Source organism: Lampetra planeri, unplaced genomic scaffold (assembly GCF_965212315.1).
Source record: "Lampetra planeri unplaced genomic scaffold, kcLamPlan1.2.h2 scaffold_794, whole genome shotgun sequence".
Taxonomy (NCBI): Eukaryota; Metazoa; Chordata; class Hyperoartia; order Petromyzontiformes; family Petromyzontidae; genus Lampetra; species Lampetra planeri.
In genome coordinates, this window is record NW_027615616.1 from 14,793 (window position 1) to 38,336 (window position 23,544).

The following is a 23,544-nucleotide window of genomic DNA, read 5'->3' on the forward strand; positions in this document are numbered from 1 at the left end:
TGTACTCACTCGCATTTCCAGCAATTTGGAGAAAACATTTATAGGAAACTTCGGTGTCAAACACTGAAAAGTCCTACAGAACTTCCTTATTCTTGTCAGCAACACACAGGAATTTATTTAATGTAATTAATGTTAAGTTTATGTTCAAAATTTCAAGATCCGATTGTGTGATATTTTCCAAAAATATGAATTGTTCAGTAAAACACCATTTAACAGTAGACAATATTTGTTTTGTCTGATCAACAATATACTTTGAATAGCTGACACCTGAGATTATCAGGCTTTTTGCTGCATAAATAACCTTGATATTAATAATGAGATGACCAAATATAAAATTTGATGTAGCTAAAAATCTGCTACTATATGACTCAAGTATTACTGTAGAATACTATGTTTGGGATACAAATGGTGCAGATAAGAATTCCTTTCTTGGACTAAGAAATAAGATGCAGGCTTCTAGATGTACGTGGATTATCGGCTTTACTGCCAGCAGGTCTGACTGACCACATGCAAATAAGCCTTCACAGATCAGGCGTTCCAGGAAGAAGTCGTCTGAGAGAAGCAGCTCATATAAACTAACTTAGAATCTGACCAAGTCAACTTCCCGTTTATTTGGGGAAGTTTCCCCAGAAGTGTGGATCACACACTCACTATACACAGGACGACGTCGGCATGCAGGACCTCTGAATGGTTATTACGGTACCTGTGCACCTGGCACAGAAGGAAGGGGTCAAACCTGTGCTTTAGAATGGAGCTAATTACAGGTCAAGTAAATAAACTTAAAAATAAATTTACTGTAAGAAGAGTATACATGAATATAATCAAGCAATCAGCATACACACCTAAAATAGACGATTGACATTCTCCCTCGTCACACTCATATTTGCCCACCATAGTTCCTCCGGACACTTTCCAAATCAGGCGAACTGCTACCAGTCGGCACTGATAGCCAGCTAGCTACAAGTTAGCTTTATCATCTGTTTGCAACTTGCAACAAATAAACAATTCTACTCAGTTTTCTAAGTTTGCACTAAAATCTAGCAACCTATACCTGTACGTACCTGTACATAGGTCTTACTACATGACTTTGGGGGAACTCACGTCAGACTTTTGAACTCTACAAAGTTCACCAGCTAGCGAGTTAGCACGAATGAGAAAAAGTAGCAAGTTTCGGCTAGGCTAACAAAGTATGACAGAACAACAGCAGAGTCTTTTAAATCAGTAAAACTACATACCCGACGGGACCTGCCTTCGTCCTGCAACTTTAATAGCGGTTTAGAGCTCGGTTGTAATCCAGATAGTGTGAATTCGGAAGTGCCTCCCCCTCAGAGAGTGTCAGCAAAACAGCTCCGACAGCTGGAAACTCCGCCGAAGATATAACAACAACATGGCAGCGGAGTGCCGCGTGCGTTCACGGAACGCGGGGTATTTGGGTTTGTTGAGCCGATCAGTCACTACACAGAAACCCGTTCCACAAGACACCATAATAAAATAGACACACACCTATTTAAAAATACAGATAGTTTGTTTTACAGAATAATTTATTGTACCTGAAATATAATGGTCTAAGAGAAGATTAGTAAACATGTACTGAGGCTTATGTAATTAAAATATTAAAATATTAATGTATACTCACTAACCAACCAATGAATCTGAATAATTTAGTAATTAATTTTAAGTGGGAGGGCACCAAATGTATGTAGTTTGGGCTGTGTGGTTTCAATAACATCTGACAACCATCACATTTGAATAAATTCTGTTATATGAAAATTTAATTGCTGTATGAAGACAGATGTTAAAGCGTTATTGGATCGGCTCTAAAGATCCTACAGCTGTAACTAAGGCGACATCTCCACAAACCACTTCTACCCTCCTCCTCCTCCTCCCATCCCCTTTCTACTCGCTTGGACACGCAAGTCCAAACAAAGATGACATCACCACACACTCGTGTGACTCAGCCAGCCAGGCCCAACCCCGGCCAGTGTACCATGAAGCTCAGCTGCCTGCACACTCCCATCTGTCGCCTGAGCACCACAGCATCAGGCCATCAGCCCTCAAGAGATTGACCCAGCAGGGGGTGGCGAGTTTGGGGGTGTGAGTGATGGAGGTTATGAGGAGGAGGGGGGCTCCAGTGCTCGGGTAGCATGTCACGGTCAGAGTGAATTAATCCAACTCTTGTGGTGGCGTGCCGGGTACTGCCGTGGGACTGAGTGCCCTTGCCTTGCGAGCTGCTGTGTCATCCCCCTCCCCCTCTCCACAGTAATGATCTCCATCTCTGTGTACTGTATAATTTCCCTTCTGGTCTTCTCTGTTCTGTTGTTGTTTCTCTGCTCTGAATCTGTGCAGTTAGTTAACGACTGACAGAAAAGCACCTTTCTTATTTGCCTACTTACCTATTTGACTACCTACATTCTCCATGACAACAAGGACAGAGCATTGATCTGACAGTCACTGAAAATATAGAAATAATGTCTGAATTGAAGTCATTATTCAATGTCTGTGTGTGCAGAGCAGTGGCCATCATCTGCATGGTTTATGTCTGTCATCTATGATGAAACATTTGAATGACAAACAAGCTGAGTAGCTCAACCAGGTGTACCTCAAATTGGGATTTTCAGGTAATTCAGAGGTTAAAAGAACTCATGGATTCAGGTCAGCAACGTGTATTTAGGTTCATACACAAGAATGCAGCCTGAGTCTGATTCAGTCTGAGTCTGTTTGTTTATTCAGCTCAAAAGTATTTACATGACAGTAATGACAGTTAATAATGACAGCAGCAGTTTCTCATTTCTGCAGTTTCCACACAGTCACACATTCTCATGTTTTATTTTGTTTTTAAAAATAGCAGTTAACACTTGCAGCCCTGTTCTTCGTCAGACAAATTGCTGCATTAATGAATTTTCACATGGAAATCCTATTTCCAACACAATAACTCCTAACCATACTGTAATTACTGTAGCCATGACAACTACACTTGCTGAGACTTACCTAGGCTATTGTGCTTTGATTGATAAAATGAAAGATTTTTTGTTACTATGGACCCTGTGAGGAACAGAAAGAGACCTTTTCATCAGCTTCACCGTTTTAATGACCTTTGACCCAAACCACCTCAAAGTGGCTATTTAAAGCATATATTTCACAAACCTGACCATTCGCTTGGTCTAATTTAAGGTTTGTACTGTAATTTGTACGATGACCTTCAGTATTTTGAAAGGTGCATATGAATAAAATGTATCATTATTACTATGTTCCTTGCACTGCTCACAAAAACACTGCTTGCGTGATGTGGATAATGCCGTCTGTACGTACAGTATGTGATGTTTGTTGTGTTGCTTCAACAGCAGCAGCTTGAGGCTGATGTGATTTGTCTTTGAGGTTGAAGTGATACCCCCAGGTCTGACATTTACAGAGTTTCACATCCTTATTTGGCCTAGAAACAGTGTGTTAAGGAGGACAAAAAACATTTCATATATTGATCTCTGTGAGTAACAGCAAGAGACTTTCGGTTCATCCCTATGAGGGTCCATGCAATTACTGTACTTGAAACACTTGAAAACAGATGTCTAATGACATTTAACGTCTAATGATGCAAATATATTCTGTGCATGAAAGATGATGAATAAATCATTTCCTCAATGGAAGTTGAGGAAGAATACATGATGATGATACATGTTGTTTTTTTAAAAACAAACCAAAACAAGAGTTGGTATATCATGGTGAAAATATTTTTATCTTTATCTTATCTTTTAAAGTTTTTTTTAAGCCGAACTAACCTGACCTGCGATAATTTAGACTCAGGCAGAGTTCATCTCCTCTGGAGATAGATTTAGTTATGATTTGGTCCTCAAACAATAAGTATTAGAAAACGTCCTGCATTTACAGAGTGTTCTCACATTCTATGAATAAGATCTGGAGACTTAATGGTGGTCTGAGTCATTCCACGTCTGAGAAGTCGCAGACGTAGTAGCTAAGGCTGTATAACACAAGCCAGTGAGGTTTATGTGTGTGAACAACCATGGGAGACTTAGAAAACCCTAAAGAAAAAAATATATAGTCACTAATAGGATAGAGGAACCATGTTGACTGCAGAATGTGGAGACACCGACTTCTCCTCCGCATGATAAGAGGATGAGCAGCACTATCTGTTTCTGAGGCATATACCTCAGTGTGTCAGATAAGACGCTGTGAATGTGGTTCTGCAATGCTCAATTTCTTTGTGAAAACATGCTGGGGAGGTGTCAGCAGAGGCATCATAAAACAAACTTTTATATATGAAGAAAATCTGTTTAAAAGTAAGTGTAGATTGAGAAGACAAAGTTCCATGAGCAGCTGAAGTTACTATTATCTCACAACCAACAAACCAGTCGTAAAACAGAAGTACATTTTGAGGAGGGGCTAAATACAGTTCCGGAAGTATGACGTTTGAAACTGTTTTTTGCCTGCTTTTGGGAAATTGTGGCTGATATGTTAAGTGCGACTAAAAAAACAGATCATTGGATGCTTACAAGAATACAGTATGACATCTGTATTCTAGTTCAAAAATTCTTTCAAACACTGACATGTTTGAAACATTGCTGACAAACTATACTCTGTATCACTCACTCTTTTTATTCAGAAGTACCAGTGATGAAATCTAAATGTACATTTCAGTATCATGATGGCTGACACTTTTAATTTAAATATGCAATAACCACAAAACTCAGTTTCTGAGTTGTATCAAATTGAACAAATTGAATTGTACTTCATTTTCAAAACTGACTTACATAAAAACTGACTTACATGAAACTGACTTACTTGTGATGTTTCATGTTTGATGACTTCATCAAATATGAAATAGCTGCAGTTCGTTCTGTATTCGTTCTGTGGTGGTGAAACAGATGCACCCCTCCACACATGGCAGACCTGACAGTCGCTAACATCAGTGTCCTCAGCTTTACAGTGATCAGAGGCGATGGTTGAATACTGTACAAAACCTATTTCTACAGTAATTACATCAGGATCTTTTGACTGAAACTGACATGTACCTGCTGGCAGTTTGATGAATTTTTGAGTCTTTTCTGAGCTCCAGAAATACCATGCGATGATCGGTGGTGCTGCCATCCACTGACCCCTGGATTAAGGATTACCCACCACACACATACAAGCACAGGATTATGCTTTTGTTCTGTTGAGTCCCTTGCCAGCGTCTAAAGAAGGGTTCAAGGAGAATGAAAGTTTATACACGTCATCTTTAAGAATGACTTTAAGACGTTGTCAATTAAAAAACCCTTTTACCAACTAGACATTCATTATCCAGCAGGATATTTTAGCTGAAAGAGGGGTGAGGTTACATTCTAAATTTGATCACCAGATGTCAGTAGAACCTACACATTGCTCCTTTAAACGGGAATTCTACAGTGTGTTTTCTGTGTAGTGACTTTGTATATTTCATGCAGCAGGTTTTTTCGGTTTAGTAACACCTAAGGAACACGTGAATACAAATCTTTTCACTTTTTTAATTCAGCTGTTACACAAACAGAACTACAAACATTTTGGTCGTAACATGAACTTGATGATAGAAAGTGTACCTACAAATTCTTCAGATCTGTCATCTCTTACATAGAGAAAATACGTTTTCAGTCAATCAGTTGAACTGATTTATAAAGCACATTAACCAATGCTGCCCACACTCGAGAGCTGTAGTAACTGTTTAAAGATATACATTTTGGAGAATTAAAACACCCAGCTGTGTGGTGATGAAATCTTTAGACATTGAGGCTTGTGTTGACCTTGACAACTGTAATTACACGTCACGTTTTTTACTCCACATCTCATGAAGCTACAGAATGTAGCTAAAGTTTCTCATCTTGTTCACACAAGATACCGTCTTGTCTCCACAAACTAAATTATCTTATGCAAACAAGATAATTATCATGTTCCCACAAGATAATTACGGTATACTGCGGGCACAAAACTGAAAAAATTATGGGACTTCAGATTAATGGAAGTGACACCTGGAATATAGATCGGACTGCGACTAGTACATGTATGAGGGGTGTGATTCTCCCATCCCTGGAGAATACCCCCCCCCCCCCCCACACACACACACACACACACACACACACCACCACCACACACACACACCCCAATCCTCAGACGCGAGCTGCAGCAGCCTTCTTACCATAAGCGGTGGGCTGGTCTGTCATCAGCATCCTCAGCCAATGGAGGAGGCAGCGGAGGAGGCACTTTAAGCGGCTCTTCGGAGCGCAGCGCGCCACAGCGCATCCTTCTCCTCCATCAGCGCTTTGGAAACTCCGTGTTTCCCCTCATGGACTCGTCTGTTCTCTCTGAAGGAGTGAGGGATGTCTGAGCTGTTTGGATCTGCACTGAGGAGATGGCTCTTCGTCTGAACAGTGAGTCTGAAGAGTAAATAATTCATTTTATCTCGACACTGGATGAGTTTAAAGAGCTCTGGGAAAGAAACTGGGGAAAGTCAAATTAAAATGTATTTCTTAGTCTGAAAAAGATCAGCAGCTTTGTGAAGAGTCGGTGCTGTAAGACGCGCAGACTCTATCTGATCCAAAGTGATCTCATGTATTTCTCGTTGCATCCCGAGGATTATTGGCTCGGACATGCGGGATGTTTCCGCATGGCTGCGCACCGGAGATGGATATACAGAGGAAACAAGCTGGAGGAGATGGCATCAGAAAGTGAGTGGAGAGATCAGTAATGACAGGGGAGCCGAAAGCCTCGTATTTCTGTGTACACATAACTGCATCATGCCTTTATAAAGGCATCATCGGCAGATTTGTAGGCGTTATTCATCTTGTCAGCAATAACTGACAAATACAAAGGACTTCTGGTGTTGCTGGGAAGGAATCAAACTGTAGAGGACAAGATGCAAATGAGCTCTCAGTCTCACTGTATCTGCAGCATCAAGAAATAATATCACAATCTACGTTTCCATGAGAGGATGTCCAGGAAGATGCAGCTCAGTTATTGTATGTGTGGATTAAAGATGATGTGGCCAGCTGGGTTGTGTTTACTACAGCCGCCTGGTCAGATTATGACATCACTTCTCAACCAGTGGGAGAGAGTAGGATCTATCCATCCATCCATCATCCATCCATCATCCATCCATCCATCCATCCATGGTCACATGATGCGCAGCTGGATGCTGATGCTGTTCAAGCAGTGAGGTCACTCTGAATCACAGACTTGCTGACTTTATATAGGGCTGCAAATAACTTCTTTTTGATAAATCATGGATTACTCTGTCAGTGACATTCTTTGATACTACGCTGTTTAAAACTGACACACACCTTTTCTTGTAGGTACTGATGTGAGTGTGCCACATCAGTTCATCTGATGATTGAGACCAGCACAGAAACCATGCTGGGCACGACTGAAGCAACGCACTGCACCGTGTGCTGCTGCACACTGGCCAACAAAATCCTGATGGTGCTCTTCATGGTGCTGCTCATCTTTGCCATCTTGTTTGGGAACCTGGTGACTCTGGCCGTTGTGCTGGGGACCAAACACTTCCACACACCACAGGGCTACTTGAAGGCATCACTGGCGGTGGCAGATCTGGCAGTGGGGGTGTTTGTGGTGCCGCTGTCTGTCTACGCTGAAGTATATCTTATGGTGACTGACTCAGCCCCAGAGTGGACATCGTACAACTCGCAGTCTATGACTTTCCACCCCTGCAACATCATTGGCCCCATCTTTGCTGGGTGCACCTTCGTCTCCATTACTACTATCTTTCTTCTGACCATTGAACGCAGCATCGCCGTGTTGAGACCGCTACACAAAGATTCAGTGATTACACGCAAAAGGACCATGATCCTCATCGTGCTTTCCTGGGTAGGGAGTTTCTTCTTGGCGGTTTCCCCGTTGATTTTCAGCAGCGAGATCGCTCTTGAGTACAACTCCTGCAGCCGGATGTGTAATTACGCTCTGGGGTCCATCAGCAAATTCCCCTCCCAGGCCTGGAATATTCTCCTCCTCTTTCCAGCGTTTGACTTCACCCTCCTCGGTGGCACAGTAGTCATTAACATCATTTCTTTGTCCAGCATCAGGCAGCACTCGAGGCGCAGGAAACACCTGGCGGAGACCGACCAAAGCTCTACCAAGCCAACTTTCTCTGACATCAAGGCAGCAAAAACCATTGGCACACTGACCGTGGCCTTCACAGCCTCCTTCACGCCTATTGCCGTCTTTGTGGTGGGAAACGTCTTGGGGAATATTTGGTGCAACTTTTCTTTTCTTGCTTTCTGGATTTTGGCGACAAACAGTTGCATGAATGTCTTTATTTACAGCGTGAGGGATCAGAAGTTCAGGCTGTGCGCCCACAAACTGCTCATGCCAATCCAGAGACGAGATGAGGCCAAAACCTAAAAAAAGACTCAGAAACAAACCTGAAAGTTTGTTGGACATTGTGAGTCTCCTTGTCAGACGTGTCTGCATGACTTGAGGATCATTGTTGTGAGGTTAGTGTTTCAATTAAAACGCATGGAAAGTGTTCAGATCACACATGTTGGCTATTAAATGTCTCTGTTTGTGAGGATTGGTCTTGTTTCCCTGTAGCTCTTTGATGAATGAAGTGTACAGAGCAGTGAGGGACTTACGACCCTCAGTGAAACACAGACCAGCAAAGATGTAAAATATTTGATTAAAGTCAGATGATAAAGTTACAGAAAAAAACAGCTTGCACACTGCATGGCTTATTCATTTATTTTTATGTCATAGTTGTTTTGCCTCATCAGTTTACATCTTTAAATAGTGGTTGTGAAATGTGGGAAAGATCTTTAGTTGCAACCACTGCTGTGGTCTGAAAGACAGAACAGCTCATTACACCTCTGTGTCTTGGATGTGGCATGACGATGGCTTAATATTCCAGGGATGAACACTGTGTAAATGTGGCATTTATCTCCTTACATTTTTTTTTAGCCTTTTTAGCCCATCTGTGAAGGTCAAATGACTCATGGGAACTAAGATCTCAGTAACTGGCTGAGTACAATGTATTCTATTAGTTCTGTCAGTTTAAAGTGTTTTCACCACAGACATCTCTGATTGACAGCTTCATATCATCACCATCAACAGTAGAGGTAGAGACAAACGGTTGGTGGGTGTCTGAACTCCAGATAATATTTGTTGAATATCTGTATAGCACTGAAACAATTCATCATCACTGAACCACCATTCTGTGTGCAGCTCTCATCCTCATCGTGATGCTGCAGGCTCTGGTCTGTCGCTGATCAGCTGCTCTGCATGCTTCGCCAGGGAAACCTGATGCTGCACCAACTAAATGTAAATGTCACAGCTTCTGTTTTTTGCCCATCTGCTCTTAGTCTGCCCCCAAAATCATTTTACCCCCTTCAAGCAGGTCAAGAGTGACCTTCAGTATGTGTGTGAGTGTCTTTCAGCAGGATTGCACACAAAGAACTTAACTGAGCGATTATTTCTTTCTCATTTTCACTATTTGCTCCATAATTCTGTGAAACCTCTGTCTACCAACCTGATTGTTGCCCATTGAGCAAAGACATGCCCCCTGGACGTCAATTCACCTTCTTTCTTAATGTCTAAGAGGCTGCCTTCCAATACTGAACCCAGACATACCAATTTAATCCCCCACAAATTCCACTACACCCCAAAGCACTTTTGCTCTAAATATTTGAAACAAACCACTTTAAACCATGTTTTCGCATCTCGGCCAGCGATGCAGCACTGTGAGAGTTGGTAGGGATTAAACTGTCCTCCCAGTTCTGCCATTGTTGAGGACTTGTTTTGGAATTTCCATAATACCGACACATTCGGGCTTCAGTGACGAACAGGAAACAAACTCCGTCCATCAAGACTATTTAGCTGTAAATAAACATCAACATCAACTCAGTTATTTTCTAACAAGCTATTGAACAATAATAATAATAATAATTTAGCAGAAACATTAACATATTTAGTTCTAATCTTTAACAAGTACTTAGCAGAGGATCCATCCAACAATCTGTCTTTGCCTGTTCACACACATTTAAAGAATAATAAGAAGTTGTGGTTGGCTGCAGTAAAATATTTCATCATACCGTACAAGAGAGTAAATGATTGAAATAACAGAAGCAGATCTTCATGAGGGTGAAGAGGAGATGTGGAGATGTGATGATTTAATCACAAAGCCAACAGCCTGTGGTGGATGAACTCCAGTTTTAATCTGAATAAATGCTTCATGTTAATCTAATAAACAGATGTACTTCTCTGTATGTTGGTGCCGTTTCCCTCGGGTCTGTGCCCTTTGGCATGGCACATCTTAATTTTAGGACCCCCCCCTACCACCCCGTGGTGCAACACAGATTTATGAAGATGTTTCACAAAGTGTAGCTTTGCGTTTCGTTCCATTTAGAGAGCAGGAGGAGGGGCTGAGTCACGTTTTAGCTCATGTGGCGTTTATCCCAAAGAAGGAGGAGGCAAAAATCCTGATTTCCTGCAGCTACATGTTGTCAGCACCAGAGGTAATTCACTACAATACTTTGCTACTACACATGAGTACAGTTAGATACCGTATATATTATTTTCTTTGTGGGGTTGTAAATCTCAGCATTGTCCTTCTCACTTTTTTGTATTTACAGATAATGGTGCTCTCTGACCACTGCAGGATGAGTTTTGTATTTTAACAATGGACAACAATGATGGAATAGTAACAAAACTGACACGTTTTGTAGAAATTCCCATGAGAATCTTATCAATCGCCTGACAAACAACTTCTCCAAAGGGATTTAAATCCTCATTACGTGTCTGTGTGATAATCCTGACAGACACCAGTGGAATCAGTCCGTCAGGTTAATTTGCATTTCAACACAGCAGCAAGGACAGAAGTATGAACAGAACAGCTCTTGAAGAACCTGAGCGAGACACCCAACAGCTCCCTATGCGCCAAAGGTGTCTGCCGACCGCTCTGTGTGTGTCCGTTGGCACGTTTGTGTGTAACATTTTGTATTAACATGCTATTGTTATGCATACAGAAGAACAATTTCCCTTCAGGGAGAAATAAAGTATGCCTTCTTCTTGTTCTTCTTTTCCCCCGATGATTTCCAAAGAGGCTGAATCACTCCAAAGCACGCTTAACAAAATAATATTATTATAATATTATAATAATAATAATATTCTTTTTTTTTAAATAGCTGGTTTAATAAACTGTGTAATTGATGAGGTAATTTGTTTGGACTGGATGCCAAAAGCGTCTGTAGAACTGTGGACAGTCACAGCGGTGGGTGGGAGAAGAAATCCCTTCTCAGAGGACACAATGCTTCTCCATGTGAATCATTGACTGAAGCCAAGTGGTGTGTCAGAGGCTGATCACTGCTCACAGCAGCTTGTTAGTTCCATCACTGCAGCTCACTGGTGCATTTCCAAACCTGCTGGAATTATTCAGCTCTGCTTTAACAATGTAAATACCAACTCAACGCTAAAGGACACGGCTGCACCTTCAGAGGCAGTCACATAAATGATTTAGAGACAAAACTAAGAATCTGAACACACATTTGATTTATTTAATGATTTACCTTTGATTTGTTGCATGATTTTATGACATAATCACGGTACCAACAACTGTCCAACCAAACAACCTTCATTGCAATAAAGAAGGAATCTAAGCAAATCATCACCATCACCAGCTGTCACAAAGGCATCAAGGTATGGGACGCCCCAAGAGACAGTCAGGAGTAGAAGACTCTACTGATTGACGGATGATTAACTGATCTATCTCCCACATCAGAGAGTGGCGCACCAGGGAGAAAATGACGGTTGGTGGTTTGCTCAAGGGCACATCAGCTGTCAATGTTTCCTGGGAATCAACAGCGACCTATGACCTCTTAAACACAGTGCCCCTAAACTGATAACACAGGCTCAAGGGAGCATATAGGTTTGATTACTTGAACCCTCTGAGCCACAGGGAGTCCTAGAGGTCAGCTAGTGGTTCAGCTCATATTTTGAAAATGTAAGGGCGAGGGTGTAGTCGTGATCTCACACAGGTTTTTATATTGTCGAGGGTGCTGACATATTGCAGACCGAGATTCATGATCTGATTCCATTATTTCTTATTTCCACACATGTACACAACAGCATCCTCTTTGAAACGTGTAGATGAAGATGTAAAGAGACCCATTTTGTTTCCCCGCTGAGGTTCGTTCTTTCTTTCAGCATCCAGACCTTATTTTGCTCCTGTGAAAACTGGCGCTCTCTTCATTATGTGGCATCAGCATCAGTCATTGATGAGCAGCACTGGTAATGTTTGCTAATGCATCCTCTCATTGTTACCAACAGCAACACTGATGTAACACCGGAGGCTGAAGACACTGTCTCATATGTGGGATGCAGACAAAGGACAGGCCTTCTGTTCAGGACTGGTGGCTATTGAGTTACACAGAAGTTCATGACACAAGTTTGGATGCAATCAGTTATATAAAATTAGCTAATTCATCTCGAGTAGCCATGAGTGAAGACTCAAGCTGAAGATGCCACTTTTGTCCTGTTTCCTTGGGACAGGACTCTGCAGTCCACTTGAAGAACCACGTCCACTCCTTTGAGGATGACAATGTTCAAATCTTGGCCAGGAAACACTGATGGTTTGAGAGAGGGTTTTAGGGAGGCTATTTTCATTAAATTAGAAATATTTCTCAACAGAGGTGGGGTCCTAAGGCATGAATTATCTAGGACTTATAATGTAGTCCTAAGAGCTCCCCCCCAGGAGGATGAATAAACATAATTGACTTGTTTGGTCCAAATTCAGCAGCATTTCCAAGTTTCCATTCTTGCTCTTTTCCCTTCTTGTCCATTGTGCAAGTGTTTTCATGCTGCTTTGGTCCAAGATAAATGAAATATTCAGCTGCTTGACTTTCTTTTTTCATTGTATTAAAAAGGCTTCGTTCAAAACGAGACACTGCTGGACAGCATTAGAGAATTAATCCGCTGGTTGAGAGATATTCGTCACTTTGTTGGTTTCCTCTAGCCCTGGAGGGACAGGACAGGGACAGGAGTCTTATCTGTCACTGACACCTGTCTCAGCTCAGGACTGGAAGAATCTCTTGGTTCAGAGAAGTGAGGTTGACATACGAATGAGGAGCTGGAAAATAAATAATAATAATAAAGAAAAGTTCAATAACAGTATATGGTTTGTTTTTTCTCTCATTAAAATTCTGGCTTATGTCCACAAGTATGTGTCAAACTGTTGCTTTTTGTGCGTATTGTTTTCACAGCTTTGACATGGTTTTCACTTTATTCTTGCTTAGTTTACCTTACCATTTTATTTACTATTTGCACCACCTTCCAGTTTCATTGTACAAATTGTTGTATACTGACAAGCAAGGATTTATATTCTAAGTAACAGTGTCTATTCCTGTCAGTCACTTCCATCGCAGTGATGTCGTCCTTATTGAACCTCTCATCATTGTCATTGTCATCAAATTAAACTCCTGCTTCCAGCTGCAGTATTTGAACAGCAAACTGTTGGTTCCAAAAACAGTGATTTTGTTTCTTTTAAGCAGTTTTTGTGGCCTAATCAACCACACACATCAAGCCGACAACGGCAGGGCTTAATGCGGACACGTGCACTGTCATACATAGAGTATGGACACATTTTGTACTCAGTTGACATTATGTTACTGGAACTTGTTTTCAGGTCATTTTATGTCTCTGAAGGGCAGCAAGGTGCATATTTGTACATTATGCATGATGTATGTTATGAAATATTCATCACGCTGTGAAATATGCAGTAGTTCAATGTATGTATGTGCAGCACAGAAATGAAGATGAGGATGATGAACAATGTGCATAGTGTACTTCTTAATAAATACATTTATTTGTCTGTCAGTTTTTGTCAAATGTAGTTTTCTCTAGATCTTGGAATAATCCTCAGAATGATCCTTAATAATCCTTTTTTTTAATTATAAATTGCATTGCAAATGCAGCATGTTGGGAAACACAGAAACATCTGCAGTGGTTTTAATGAGGTCTCTGCAAGAAAATGACAATCCTGCACTACTACAGCAAACCCAGTATGTATGATCCTCAAAATTATGATGCTGGCCTGAGACGCTCTGCTGCTGCTCAAATCAATCTCATCATAGATTGAGATGGAAGGAAGAGAATCTCACACACAAAACAACCACATTAACATGACGACATCAAACTTAGAACTCCATTTCATTTCCATGGCAACCCCCACACGCGCCACATGATGTTATATTCTGCTTCAGCAGCGGCATCCTGAAAAAGTCTTAACAGATTAGCAGATAGATAAGATTTATTTAAGATTAAGATCAAGAAGGTTTCGGTAAAATGGTATTCTATTTGTGTCTATGTGCTCCCATTGTGGGTCCCATTGGTCCTCACTTCCTATATCTCTACAGTGTTGCTCGAATGAAAAGATTTACAATACAATAAATATTATTGTCAGTGTAAGCTAAATTCATTTTGTGATTTCCATGCAGCTCTGTTTAGATGATTGGCAGATTGGATCCGTCGAGTGTCAGTTTTTAATTTCGACAAATTACACTTACAGACAGTTCACACCTTAAATTTAATGATAAAGCATTGCAGTGTCCTGACAGGTATACCACTTTGTGAGTTTTGTTGTGCTCCCATTTGAAGCACTTTTGCTTGAAATAAGTCTACAAGTCTCTGGAGACCTACTGCAGGATGCCAGGATACCAGGATCCTGCAGGTCCAGTCCACCTCCCACAAGAGAGGTTAACTGGACCTCAGTGGAACTGGTCTCTCTGGAAGGGAGGTCCGATGCCATCAGTAGGTCTTCTTCCAGGAGCGGAGGTAAAGCTGGATGGGGAGGAGAGGGTTTCTTTTCTGCAGGCTCGGGTGGAAAATGTCGAAATCTGCCTTCCTCACTCGCTGCAGGTAGTCCTCCAACACCACCTGCCGCACACAAGCCCACAATCCTGGATTCAATTTTGTTGTTTCAACTTATGAAGCAAGCCGGGATATTGCTTTCCTTTGAATTATAAAAATAAATGAATAAATAGAATAGTATAGTAAAGTAATAGTAGTTGTGCATAGTATGTATAGTACGTAAGGGTTCATCTACAGGTAGGTGTGCGTTAAATGTTTTTAAGGCGTGACCTTCCAGTTTATACCATCGGCATTTACCAAAGAAACAAAAGAGAAAGAAGCAGTGTTTTACAATCCCTAACTCGCCTCAGGCGGTTCTTCACCCCTGCATCGCATCTTAAAACCATTTAACACAGTATCCCACTAATCCAAATTCTTGTCTCTCTAACAGAAATGTTAAAATCATCCATTTTTGGTTGTTTTGCTCGTCAAATGTCCAGTTGTTTTGTCACTGAAAGCTGCAGTTGTTGTTTCTGCTGATGCCAACGTAACAGGTTGCGCTGTGGATGGATATTAAAAATATTAAACATGATCCGGACTACGTGTGCATCAAACGGTTTTAACGTACAGCTGCCAGCCGGAAATATATATTTATATGTTGAATATTAAACATTTAGAAACGTTTCATATGCCATCGCTAAAATGTTTCCATTATCATAGATAGTTAATTTCTTGTTTGCTGACTTACCGTCTGGAGGAAGGCTGGAGTTGCAGCTGCTGGAATATTGCGGCTAAATGAACGCGCCTGTAGGAGAAAACAAGAGAACATTAGACAGAAGCTTCCTTCTTGATTAGGAATTTCAAACACAATCGTTACATACAGTAGAGTAACACTGTATTTAAATTCAATTTAATGTTCTTCAAAATCAAAAAACACATAATTTCTGTTTTAGTACATGAGCTAGTAACCAGTGAGTGAAAATGAATGAAATGTTTATCTGGAGCCTCCAATGTAGAATAGAACTGAACAGAATAAAATAGAAGAGATTATATATTAGTGATACAACAACCACAACAACAACAGCAATAATAATAATAATAAGACAAAACATTTGATTGAGCCACTTGACATATTGTTATCAAAGGAAAATGTAGTCATTGGATCATCTTCAAAATAACGTATTCACGTAAAGAATATCCCACATATGTTCAGTTTCCTTTTGCATTGAACACAGATCCTGTGAGCAGCTTCAGATTAAGAATATTGCAGCTGAATGTGAATCTATCTGCTGCTTGTGACCAAATACTTTTGGCCATTTCATAATCGGTGAGGTACTTACATGCTGCAGATGTACATGAGCCTGACTAGCAATGTCGTACACAACATCTCTGATGTTTTGCTCTCGGCTGCCGCGGATGATGTCCTCTTGTGATGCAGAGTGCTGCAGCAACACACAAACATGAGTTATGATCATTTGTTGTCTATCGACAGCTGATCCAGGTCTGCGTTTCAGTCATTCCTCCATTCTGATCAGGATAACCTCAGAGGAGGACTGAGCCATGGTGATCACCCACCATTAGTAAAGTCATTCTGACCAGTAGTTTTTGAATTATGTGAGGATCCACACATTCATACGGTGGAAACTGGAAAAACACTTTCCACAGTAGCATGACTTTTCTGACTCTCCTTCCAGCGTCATGCATGAAAACCTGTGCTGGATGCTTTATTTCAACTTCTACCGTCCCACAGCTGACTGTCGTATTCCACGCATACTGTACTTTCAACACACCAGCAGTGCCCTCTTCAGGCTATAGAGGACGTGTTATAACATAAGTATGATATCCATACTCGATGCACACAGAACATACTCCGACAGCAGCAACAGGGTTCTTCATGGAAAACTCTGCAAAACAACCCTCGTTTATGGACGATGAAGCCTTCCCTCCTGTGAGTGTCTGTTTAAAGGTCTGAGGGTTTGTGCTCACCAGGATGCAGATGTCCACAGGCAGGTAAACTTTCCGCCGGCTGCTGTGATATGGAGTTGCGCGGAGACATGTCACAATCCCGTGAGCTTTTCCTATGTGACTCGCTGCGTGGTCTGCGTGGACGTCTTTCACCCCTGAGGGTGAAAACTACGTTTGGTATTGATGGTGGTTTCAACATGAACACAACTTCTGACACACAAACTGTATCCACGATGGAACTCAAGCGTCACTCAGAGATACAGTATATGTGTTGTATGTCGTGGCACACATAACCTGGAGCTACTCGCCTTTGGCAGCTACATCAGGCTGTGTTGACGTTGTGATTACACAATCACCCCCCTCGTCATTGGGGTATATATATACATATATATATATACATATATACATATACATACATGTAGCTTCCTTTTTCATTACCATTTTCTTTATCTCCGTTGCCTCCTTCCCTTCAAGAGGGCCTTCTGTTCTCTTGACATTGGAATAGTATACAGTAGAATTTGACAAATCCCAAATATGCGGAATCACACTTGTACGTGTATAAGTAGTATTACACTACTTTTGATAGTAATCAGCTGTACCAGCGGTTCTCACCTAAACACTCAAGCAGTAAGTACAACAGAGACGAATATGTGTTCTCTGCGTACGTTTCTAGTTCCTGTAGGTTCCTGTAGGCTCTGTCATCCAGATCCTTTTCCTGAGACACAACGGAAAAGAATGGAAATGTGAAATAAACAAGCTAGAAGATGCTGATGTTGCAGGAGTGTCGACTTACTCTCTCTGTTATGATCCTCAGCAGCCATCGCTTTGTCATTTGATGTTTCTTTGCTGCCTGCAACACATCATCTGGACTGTTCAGTCAGCCTCCTGATTTAACGATTAAAGCGTGAAACATAGGTAAATAAAATACCTTTACAGAGGAATACATCAGGTCCAAATCTTCAGGTGAAATAATTTTTCAGAAATAATAATAATTAATAAAATAAAATAAAATTATTTATTTAAATACCCACAGAGATTATATTCACAGGTTGAAACAGTCACAGAAAGACACACACACACACACACACACACACACACACACACACACACACACTCATGTCAGTTAAATGGTTACCCGCCACAGTTCAATGCTGACAGGCTGGTTCGGAGGCTCATCCCTGTAGATTTCCTCTATGGCTGTTTTCCAGAACTGCATTCTCATCAGACCAATCGTCTTCTGGGAGACAGAATCCTTGACCTGGCGAAGACACACACACATATGTTTGAGAAAGTAGAGTAGTTGCAAAATGCAAAGTGCATCGTGTGAATGTCTTACGCAGTGACTAGAAAACATCTTCTAAGTAGCAGTAAACTGTGACAGCAGAACTGTAACAGTCAGACTCAGTAGTAATGTTGGTGAAGAGCACTGATGTGTAGAAGTATGTCTGGTCTGGCTGTAGGAATACCTGCCTGTGCCAGCTCCACATTGAAGGCTCTCAGCGCCAGAGAGGAGCGCCGCGCCTCCAGCGGCAGGAGCAGGGATGACACAAAGCCTTCATAGTCTCTAGACCTGAGGGGAGATACAAGCTATACAATTCATCTATGGAAAGAAAATGTTGATCAAAAAAGGCTGAACAAAAGCAATCAGTCAATAGCCCAGCTGCAGCTAACAGACATGTGAACCAAATGAACCACAGTGTAGTCATCACTGAAATAATGTCTGTAATATTTCCTTCCATGTGACACAAAGACATAAAGTTCTTCTTGACTGTATGATGTAATATTCCCAACATGAAGTGTTCCCAGTTCTTCATAAGATCATGTTGGAGTTAGTCCTAAGTAAGAACTTGAGCTAGCTAGTGTATGTTAGCATCGACCCACCTGACCAGCTCCAGACAGAACTTCTCATGGTGCTGATCGTCTGCAGACGTGCTGCTAGCGGCTCTTTGGACACACACAGCAGTGGGTGAACGACTTCTGAGAAGTGCGTGAAAAACACACATTCTACCGTTTAACATTCCATGTTTCACAGTGATGCAAGCTGCCATGTTCACCCTTCAACTTCCGATTTTTGTGTCACATTAAAAACATTCCCCCGCTCCGGCGGACGAGACCTGTCCGTAGTTTTATCCGTCATATTCCAAATGTAGATGTGTTCAATACTGTATGTCAACCACAGAGAGAGAACACTAGCAGAATGCAGTGACTATGTTTTACTTTAATTGAGATTTGCTGCAAAAACGTGGAATTTAATTTCTAAGACTGTCCAGTAGACAGACTCTAAAACCAAATATAAGTACCACACTGACGTATTGTGTGTAGATTATCATTATTGTTGTTGTTTTTGTTGTATATTACATTGATTGCTATTCATCTACGATTGAGGATCAGGTGCTCTTATTTACAAATGTGATATATACACTGATCCATACAATAGATTTAACCAAAAAGAAGTCAAATGAAATTGATATGTGACCTGTGTCTAATATACCACTGTGAAGCACTTCTGGGCATATTTTTAATTACTCCAATGAACAAACATCTAATTCACAAAAAATGTCTGTAATCCTGTTACATTTATTACTTTTTTATTCAGGTTTAAGTCTGTGTGCTTGTCACAGCAATATCAAAGGACATGCATGTGTTATCGATGGAATCGATTTGTCCTATTAATAAGTAGCCATAGTACGTAATAGTTCCTGAGCTTTTTGAATGTTACTTTCATTATTCATTCATTCATTATTCTTAATTATTGTCACAAATAAATGTACATTTAATTTCTTTTCAAAATATATCAAAAGTGATTTTATATGTTATAGCCTGTTTATGGACACATGACATTGTCACTGTATTTTCAGTGTGAAATGACATTAAACAAGGGCGGGTTCCTCTCTTGATTACTACTTCACAGGGTATGTGTTTGAACCAACCATGTCTCTGGGGCAGACACACAAAGAATCTGGACCAACAAGAAAGCAGCCTCACCAACTATACTTCACCATACTGTCACAGTTTGTCTGCATATCCAACCCAGAGAGAGGGAATACGCCACACAAACTCATAACTATGGCAACAAGCTCAGCGAGACTCTACTGTGCAATGCTGGTGCTGATGTTGTTCCAGGTTTGTTTAGCAGAAAACAAAGATGTCAGGTAAGATATTATCAGAACGTGCTGGTTATGTCCTGTGATAGCTGAGGGCAGTAAAAGTAGTGAGTTGGAGTTAAAGGGTTGAAGTAACAATTACAAGTTACCTTGTTTACACTGTAATAGTAGTGTAACTGTTTCAATCAATCAATTCAATCAAAACTTGTAAACTGTAAATGATTACAGTTTTGTTTGTATGTGTGTTTGTATTTTGCACAAACACTGTATCATGTAACTAGTTACACTGAAAGTAACAAAATAAGGACATTGAATTTGACTGTAATCCAAACCTAGAAACCTAGGTTTGTCTAATGTGACTGAAGTGAATTTGTCCTTTCTGTAGCACATTGCCACACACTGATGTTCTGCGGCCCCTACGCCCAGGGTCATGGTCCCTCCCACTCTCACCGTCATACACGTGCCTGCCAGTCGGTGGTTCACGGCAGCAGCACGTATGAAACATGGCCTTCCAGTGGTCACAATGGCCTCCCTGTGGCCAATTCCTCCATCTTCATATCAGACTTGCCAAATGACCCGGCTGGCAACCGCTGGGTGTATGGTTAGTAATGCATTTTGCAGTATGGTTTTCTTCCCTTTGTGTTACCACCTGGGTGACTTATCTTTGAGGCATCGCTGTTGTCAGGTCACATGACGGTGGTTCGGGATCCTCTGAGAACATTGTCAGTGTTGGAGCCCGGAGGGTCTGGAGGCTGTGAGAAAGGCCAACGGGTGACAGTAGAGGAGATGTCTGTGATCACTGGGTGTCTGTATGCCCTGAATGCGGGCTTCTTCAACATCACCTCATATCAGTGTCTGGGTAACGTGGTGAGTGATGGCACCATGGTGAGGGACAGCGGCGGGGTGCAGAATGCTCAATTTGGCATCAGGAAGGATGGCAGCTTGGTATTTGGGTAAGAGACTAGAAGGGCATCTGGAGAGCGCAGTTCTCTGCTCAGGTCAATAACACCTTACTTAAACTGATGATTGCAACTATCAAAAATATAAACTTTACTGCATTTTCTTTGTTTATAATGACAATGTTCCTTGCATTCAAGAAAGTGAAAATGAAAAATGTGAATATGCCCATGCAGACTCCAGCTGTTCCAGAGTGATTCCACTGGGTTTCATGAACATAGAACAATATTTGTTTTCAGACAGAGGAACACCAAAGAAGAACAATAAAATGTCACAAATAAACAATTAAATCATGAAGTAACAAAAACACCTCTTCCTTCAGTTATCTGTCAAAAGAAGATGTTCGCGACCAGTCCAACCCGTTTGTGCAGCTTGTCAGTGGAGTCATTTGGCTGCTGAGGAATGGCGAGGTTTACATCAACCAGAGCCTGCGGGTCGAGTGTGACAAGATGGTCGATATGGGTAATGCTGTTTATAGTCACTGGAAATCGTGCAATTTTTTTTTACATTTTAATTCCCCAAGGAATGTTTGCACTAGCCAGTATATGTGCAATCTGGCATTTTTAGCATTTTACCACAGCCACGGGATACAGTCAATGTGCCATCAAAACTGCTGTGGCTAATAAAGTAAATTGTTTTTAAAAAAAAGTTAATTATATAAATTTGTTTTGTCCCTTTGTTTATATTCTCACAGAGGTATTCCAGAATTTTGTGGACGTACAATCTGGGAGGACGGCAGTGGGTCACGATGCTAAAGGCAACGTGATCCTTTTTCATGTGGACGGCCAGACCAATGAAAGAGGGTAAAAGTAACAATAGTCCTATAGAGTTAAAAACTGTTACTGTGTAGTTAGCTATAGTTTGTGTTTACCTAAAGTGTAGATCAGATCCTTGTGGTCCGGTGTGATAAACCAGAACCAGAGGTGGATCTGTTCATTCAAACACATGAAGGTAACAGGCTTAAAACAAAAGCAGTGCATTACCCAGAAAGGTGTGAAAGAATGAATTGCTCTCAAAGCATGTCTGTATTCAAACAGCATGAATTTGTGGGAGGTGGCTGATTTCCTGAAGAAGAACGGTGTGATCAATGCTATTAATCTGGACGGTGGCGGGTCTTCCAGCTTTGTGATCAACGGCTCGTTGGCCAGTTACCCTCCTGACCAATGGTGAGTCAGTGTCTGTGAAACCGGATATAAGTATCTGCTCCCAGAGATGCACGTCTGTCTGTCCCCTATTAGTACTGATACTAAATAATGTCAAATATCAGAGTGTCATTTATGTATTAGTGTAATTTTTTGTCTTTGCTGACCATGTGTGCCTCCGTTCCTAGTGAATCAGACAGCAGGTGGCGCTGTTGCTCGCCGTGTCTCCACCATCCTATGTGTTCACCAGCGTCGTTGCCAGCCAGCAAACTGTAACGGACATGGTGACTGCGTGGACGGGAGATGTCGTTGCCAGAAGGGCTGGCAGGGCGCCGATTGTGACTCTCTGGTGTGTGAGCCCCCAGCCTGCGGCACCCACGGTGTCTGCACAGCCAGTAGGTGGAGCTGGATCCATGGTGGTTCATAATTGTCTCAAATATCACCCTACTTTTCCACCCGAGGTGAAGTCTAACTCACTCTCATTCATTCACATATTCACATTGATTCAATAGATATGATTTCATATCAACAGAGAGTTGCCAAGACAGCTCTCGATCACACCCCAGTGGCTTGTTACAATGGGTTATGTGTCCCACCACCAACGTAAAAGGATGGGACTAATGCAGTACCAAAATCTGAGCACATCGGCCTTCAGTTTTTCAATATAGATGCCACAAAGGGGAAGAATGTGTTGTGGGTTTTTTTGTGTTTTATGACACCAGTTTTTTGAAACACTTCCTCTGTCTTCTGCAGATGGATGTGTGTGTGCTGCAGGATGGAGAGGAGAGAACTGTTGCCAAGGTAATAAGGAGCACACACACACACACACACACACACACACACACACACACACACACACACACACACACACACACACACACACACACACACACACACACACAAACACTTACCAAATCTCAAATTCACATTCATACAACCTCCCTACAATAAAATAAGTAGTTTAGCTGAAGCTGTGTGAATTTACCTGCATAACACATCTTTTTGTCTTGGTAGAGTGCTTACCAGGTTACTATGGAGACGGCTGCAAACAAAACCTGCATATGTTTCAATGGAGCTTCCTGCAAACCCACCGATGGGCACTGCATGTGTCCCCCCTGGTTTCCAGGGCAAATTCTGTGAGAAGGGTATGTCTGTTTTGATATTTGCTTAGTTTGTCAGTTTGTCTGTCAGAAGGGTTAGGCAAAAATTAGCAGCAATTTGTGTAAAGTTTGCAAATTTTGGCGCAGACCATATTGGTGGAGGTCTGTCTCATCTCTGAATGCCCTGAATTCCACTTAGAATATATATGAATGTTGTTTTCTTTCTGTTCTCTCCATGTCAGTCCTGTTCTCCAGGTTTCTATGGTCCGTCTTGTGCTGAGAGGTGTCAATGTGACAACAAGTGTCCATGCGACCCCACTGACAGGAAATTGTGTCAGCGGTAACTCACAGAATCCTTTCTTTCTGTCTATAATATGATATTTGATATTTTATTGTTGGTTATTAGAGGAGCTCTTCTTCTTCTTGTCCTCTCATAGAAGGACAATGTTGGACTCCAGGGATGTT

The 23,544-nt window shown here is 41.4% G+C and overlaps 3 protein-coding genes across 4 annotated transcripts; 2 read left to right on the plus strand and 1 right to left on the minus strand.

The window, feature by feature from the left end:
- The first annotated feature begins 7,371 nt into the window (after positions 1–7,371).
- Positions 7,372–9,517, plus strand: LOC144741982 (alpha-1A adrenergic receptor-like). The gene is made up of 2 exons (XM_078624477.1): positions 7,372–8,348; positions 9,415–9,517. Exons 1-2 carry the CDS (start codon positions 7,372–7,374, stop codon positions 9,515–9,517), a joined length of 1,080 nt encoding a protein of 359 aa, XP_078480603.1.
- A 5,252-nt stretch (positions 9,518–14,769) lies between these two features.
- Positions 14,770–18,263, minus strand: LOC144741981 (NADH dehydrogenase (ubiquinone) complex I, assembly factor 6-like). Of its 2 annotated transcripts, XM_078624475.1 has the most exons (8): positions 18,243–18,263; positions 17,912–18,034; positions 17,570–17,626; positions 17,389–17,491; positions 16,798–16,931; positions 16,152–16,253; positions 15,560–15,616; positions 14,770–14,898 (listed from the first exon to the last, which is right to left on the minus strand). In XM_078624475.1, the coding sequence occupies exons 1-8, from the start codon at positions 18,261–18,263 to the stop codon at positions 14,770–14,772; spliced, it is 726 nt and encodes a 241-aa protein (XP_078480601.1). The 2 variants fall into 2 exon arrangements, with proteins under 2 accessions (XP_078480601.1, XP_078480602.1); XM_078624476.1 differs by lacking the exon at positions 15,560–15,616.
- A 1,658-nt stretch (positions 18,264–19,921) lies between these two features.
- LOC144741983 (N-acetylglucosamine-1-phosphodiester alpha-N-acetylglucosaminidase-like) lies at positions 19,922–23,115 on the plus strand (the record flags this gene model as incomplete). The annotated part of the gene is given in 11 exon segments (XM_078624479.1): positions 19,922–19,928; positions 20,266–20,481; positions 20,566–20,833; positions 21,160–21,299; positions 21,532–21,640; positions 21,875–22,003; positions 22,168–22,192; positions 22,194–22,374; positions 22,733–22,780; positions 22,994–23,025; positions 23,027–23,115. Coding segments are annotated over 11 exon segments (1,244 nt in total), but the record flags the coding sequence as incomplete, so codon positions are not given.
- Between the last annotated feature and the right edge of the window lie 429 nt (positions 23,116–23,544).

What these genes read in the sequence shown, in the direction of transcription:
- LOC144741982 (XM_078624477.1), top strand. Translation starts at nt 7,372, where the DNA reads ATGCTGGGCACGACTGAAGCAACGCACTGCACCGTGTGCTGCTGCACA. An exon ending in GCCCACAAACTGCTCATGCC is followed by an intron (nt 8,349 to 9,414) that starts AATCCAGAGACG and finishes TTCAGCAGGATT; the next exon opens with GCACACAAAGAACTTAACTG.
- LOC144741981 (XM_078624475.1), bottom strand. Translation starts at nt 18,263, where the DNA reads ATGTGGAGCTGGCACAGGCAG. An exon ending in CTGTGGACATCTGCATCCTG is followed by an intron (nt 16,254 to 16,797) that starts GTGAGCACAAAC and finishes GTGTTGCTGCAG; the next exon opens with CACTCTGCATCACAAGAGGA. An exon ending in CTCCAGCCTTCCTCCAGACG is followed by an intron (nt 14,899 to 15,559) that starts GTAAGTCAGCAA and finishes TGTGTGCGGCAG; the next exon opens with GTGGTGTTGGAGGACTACCT.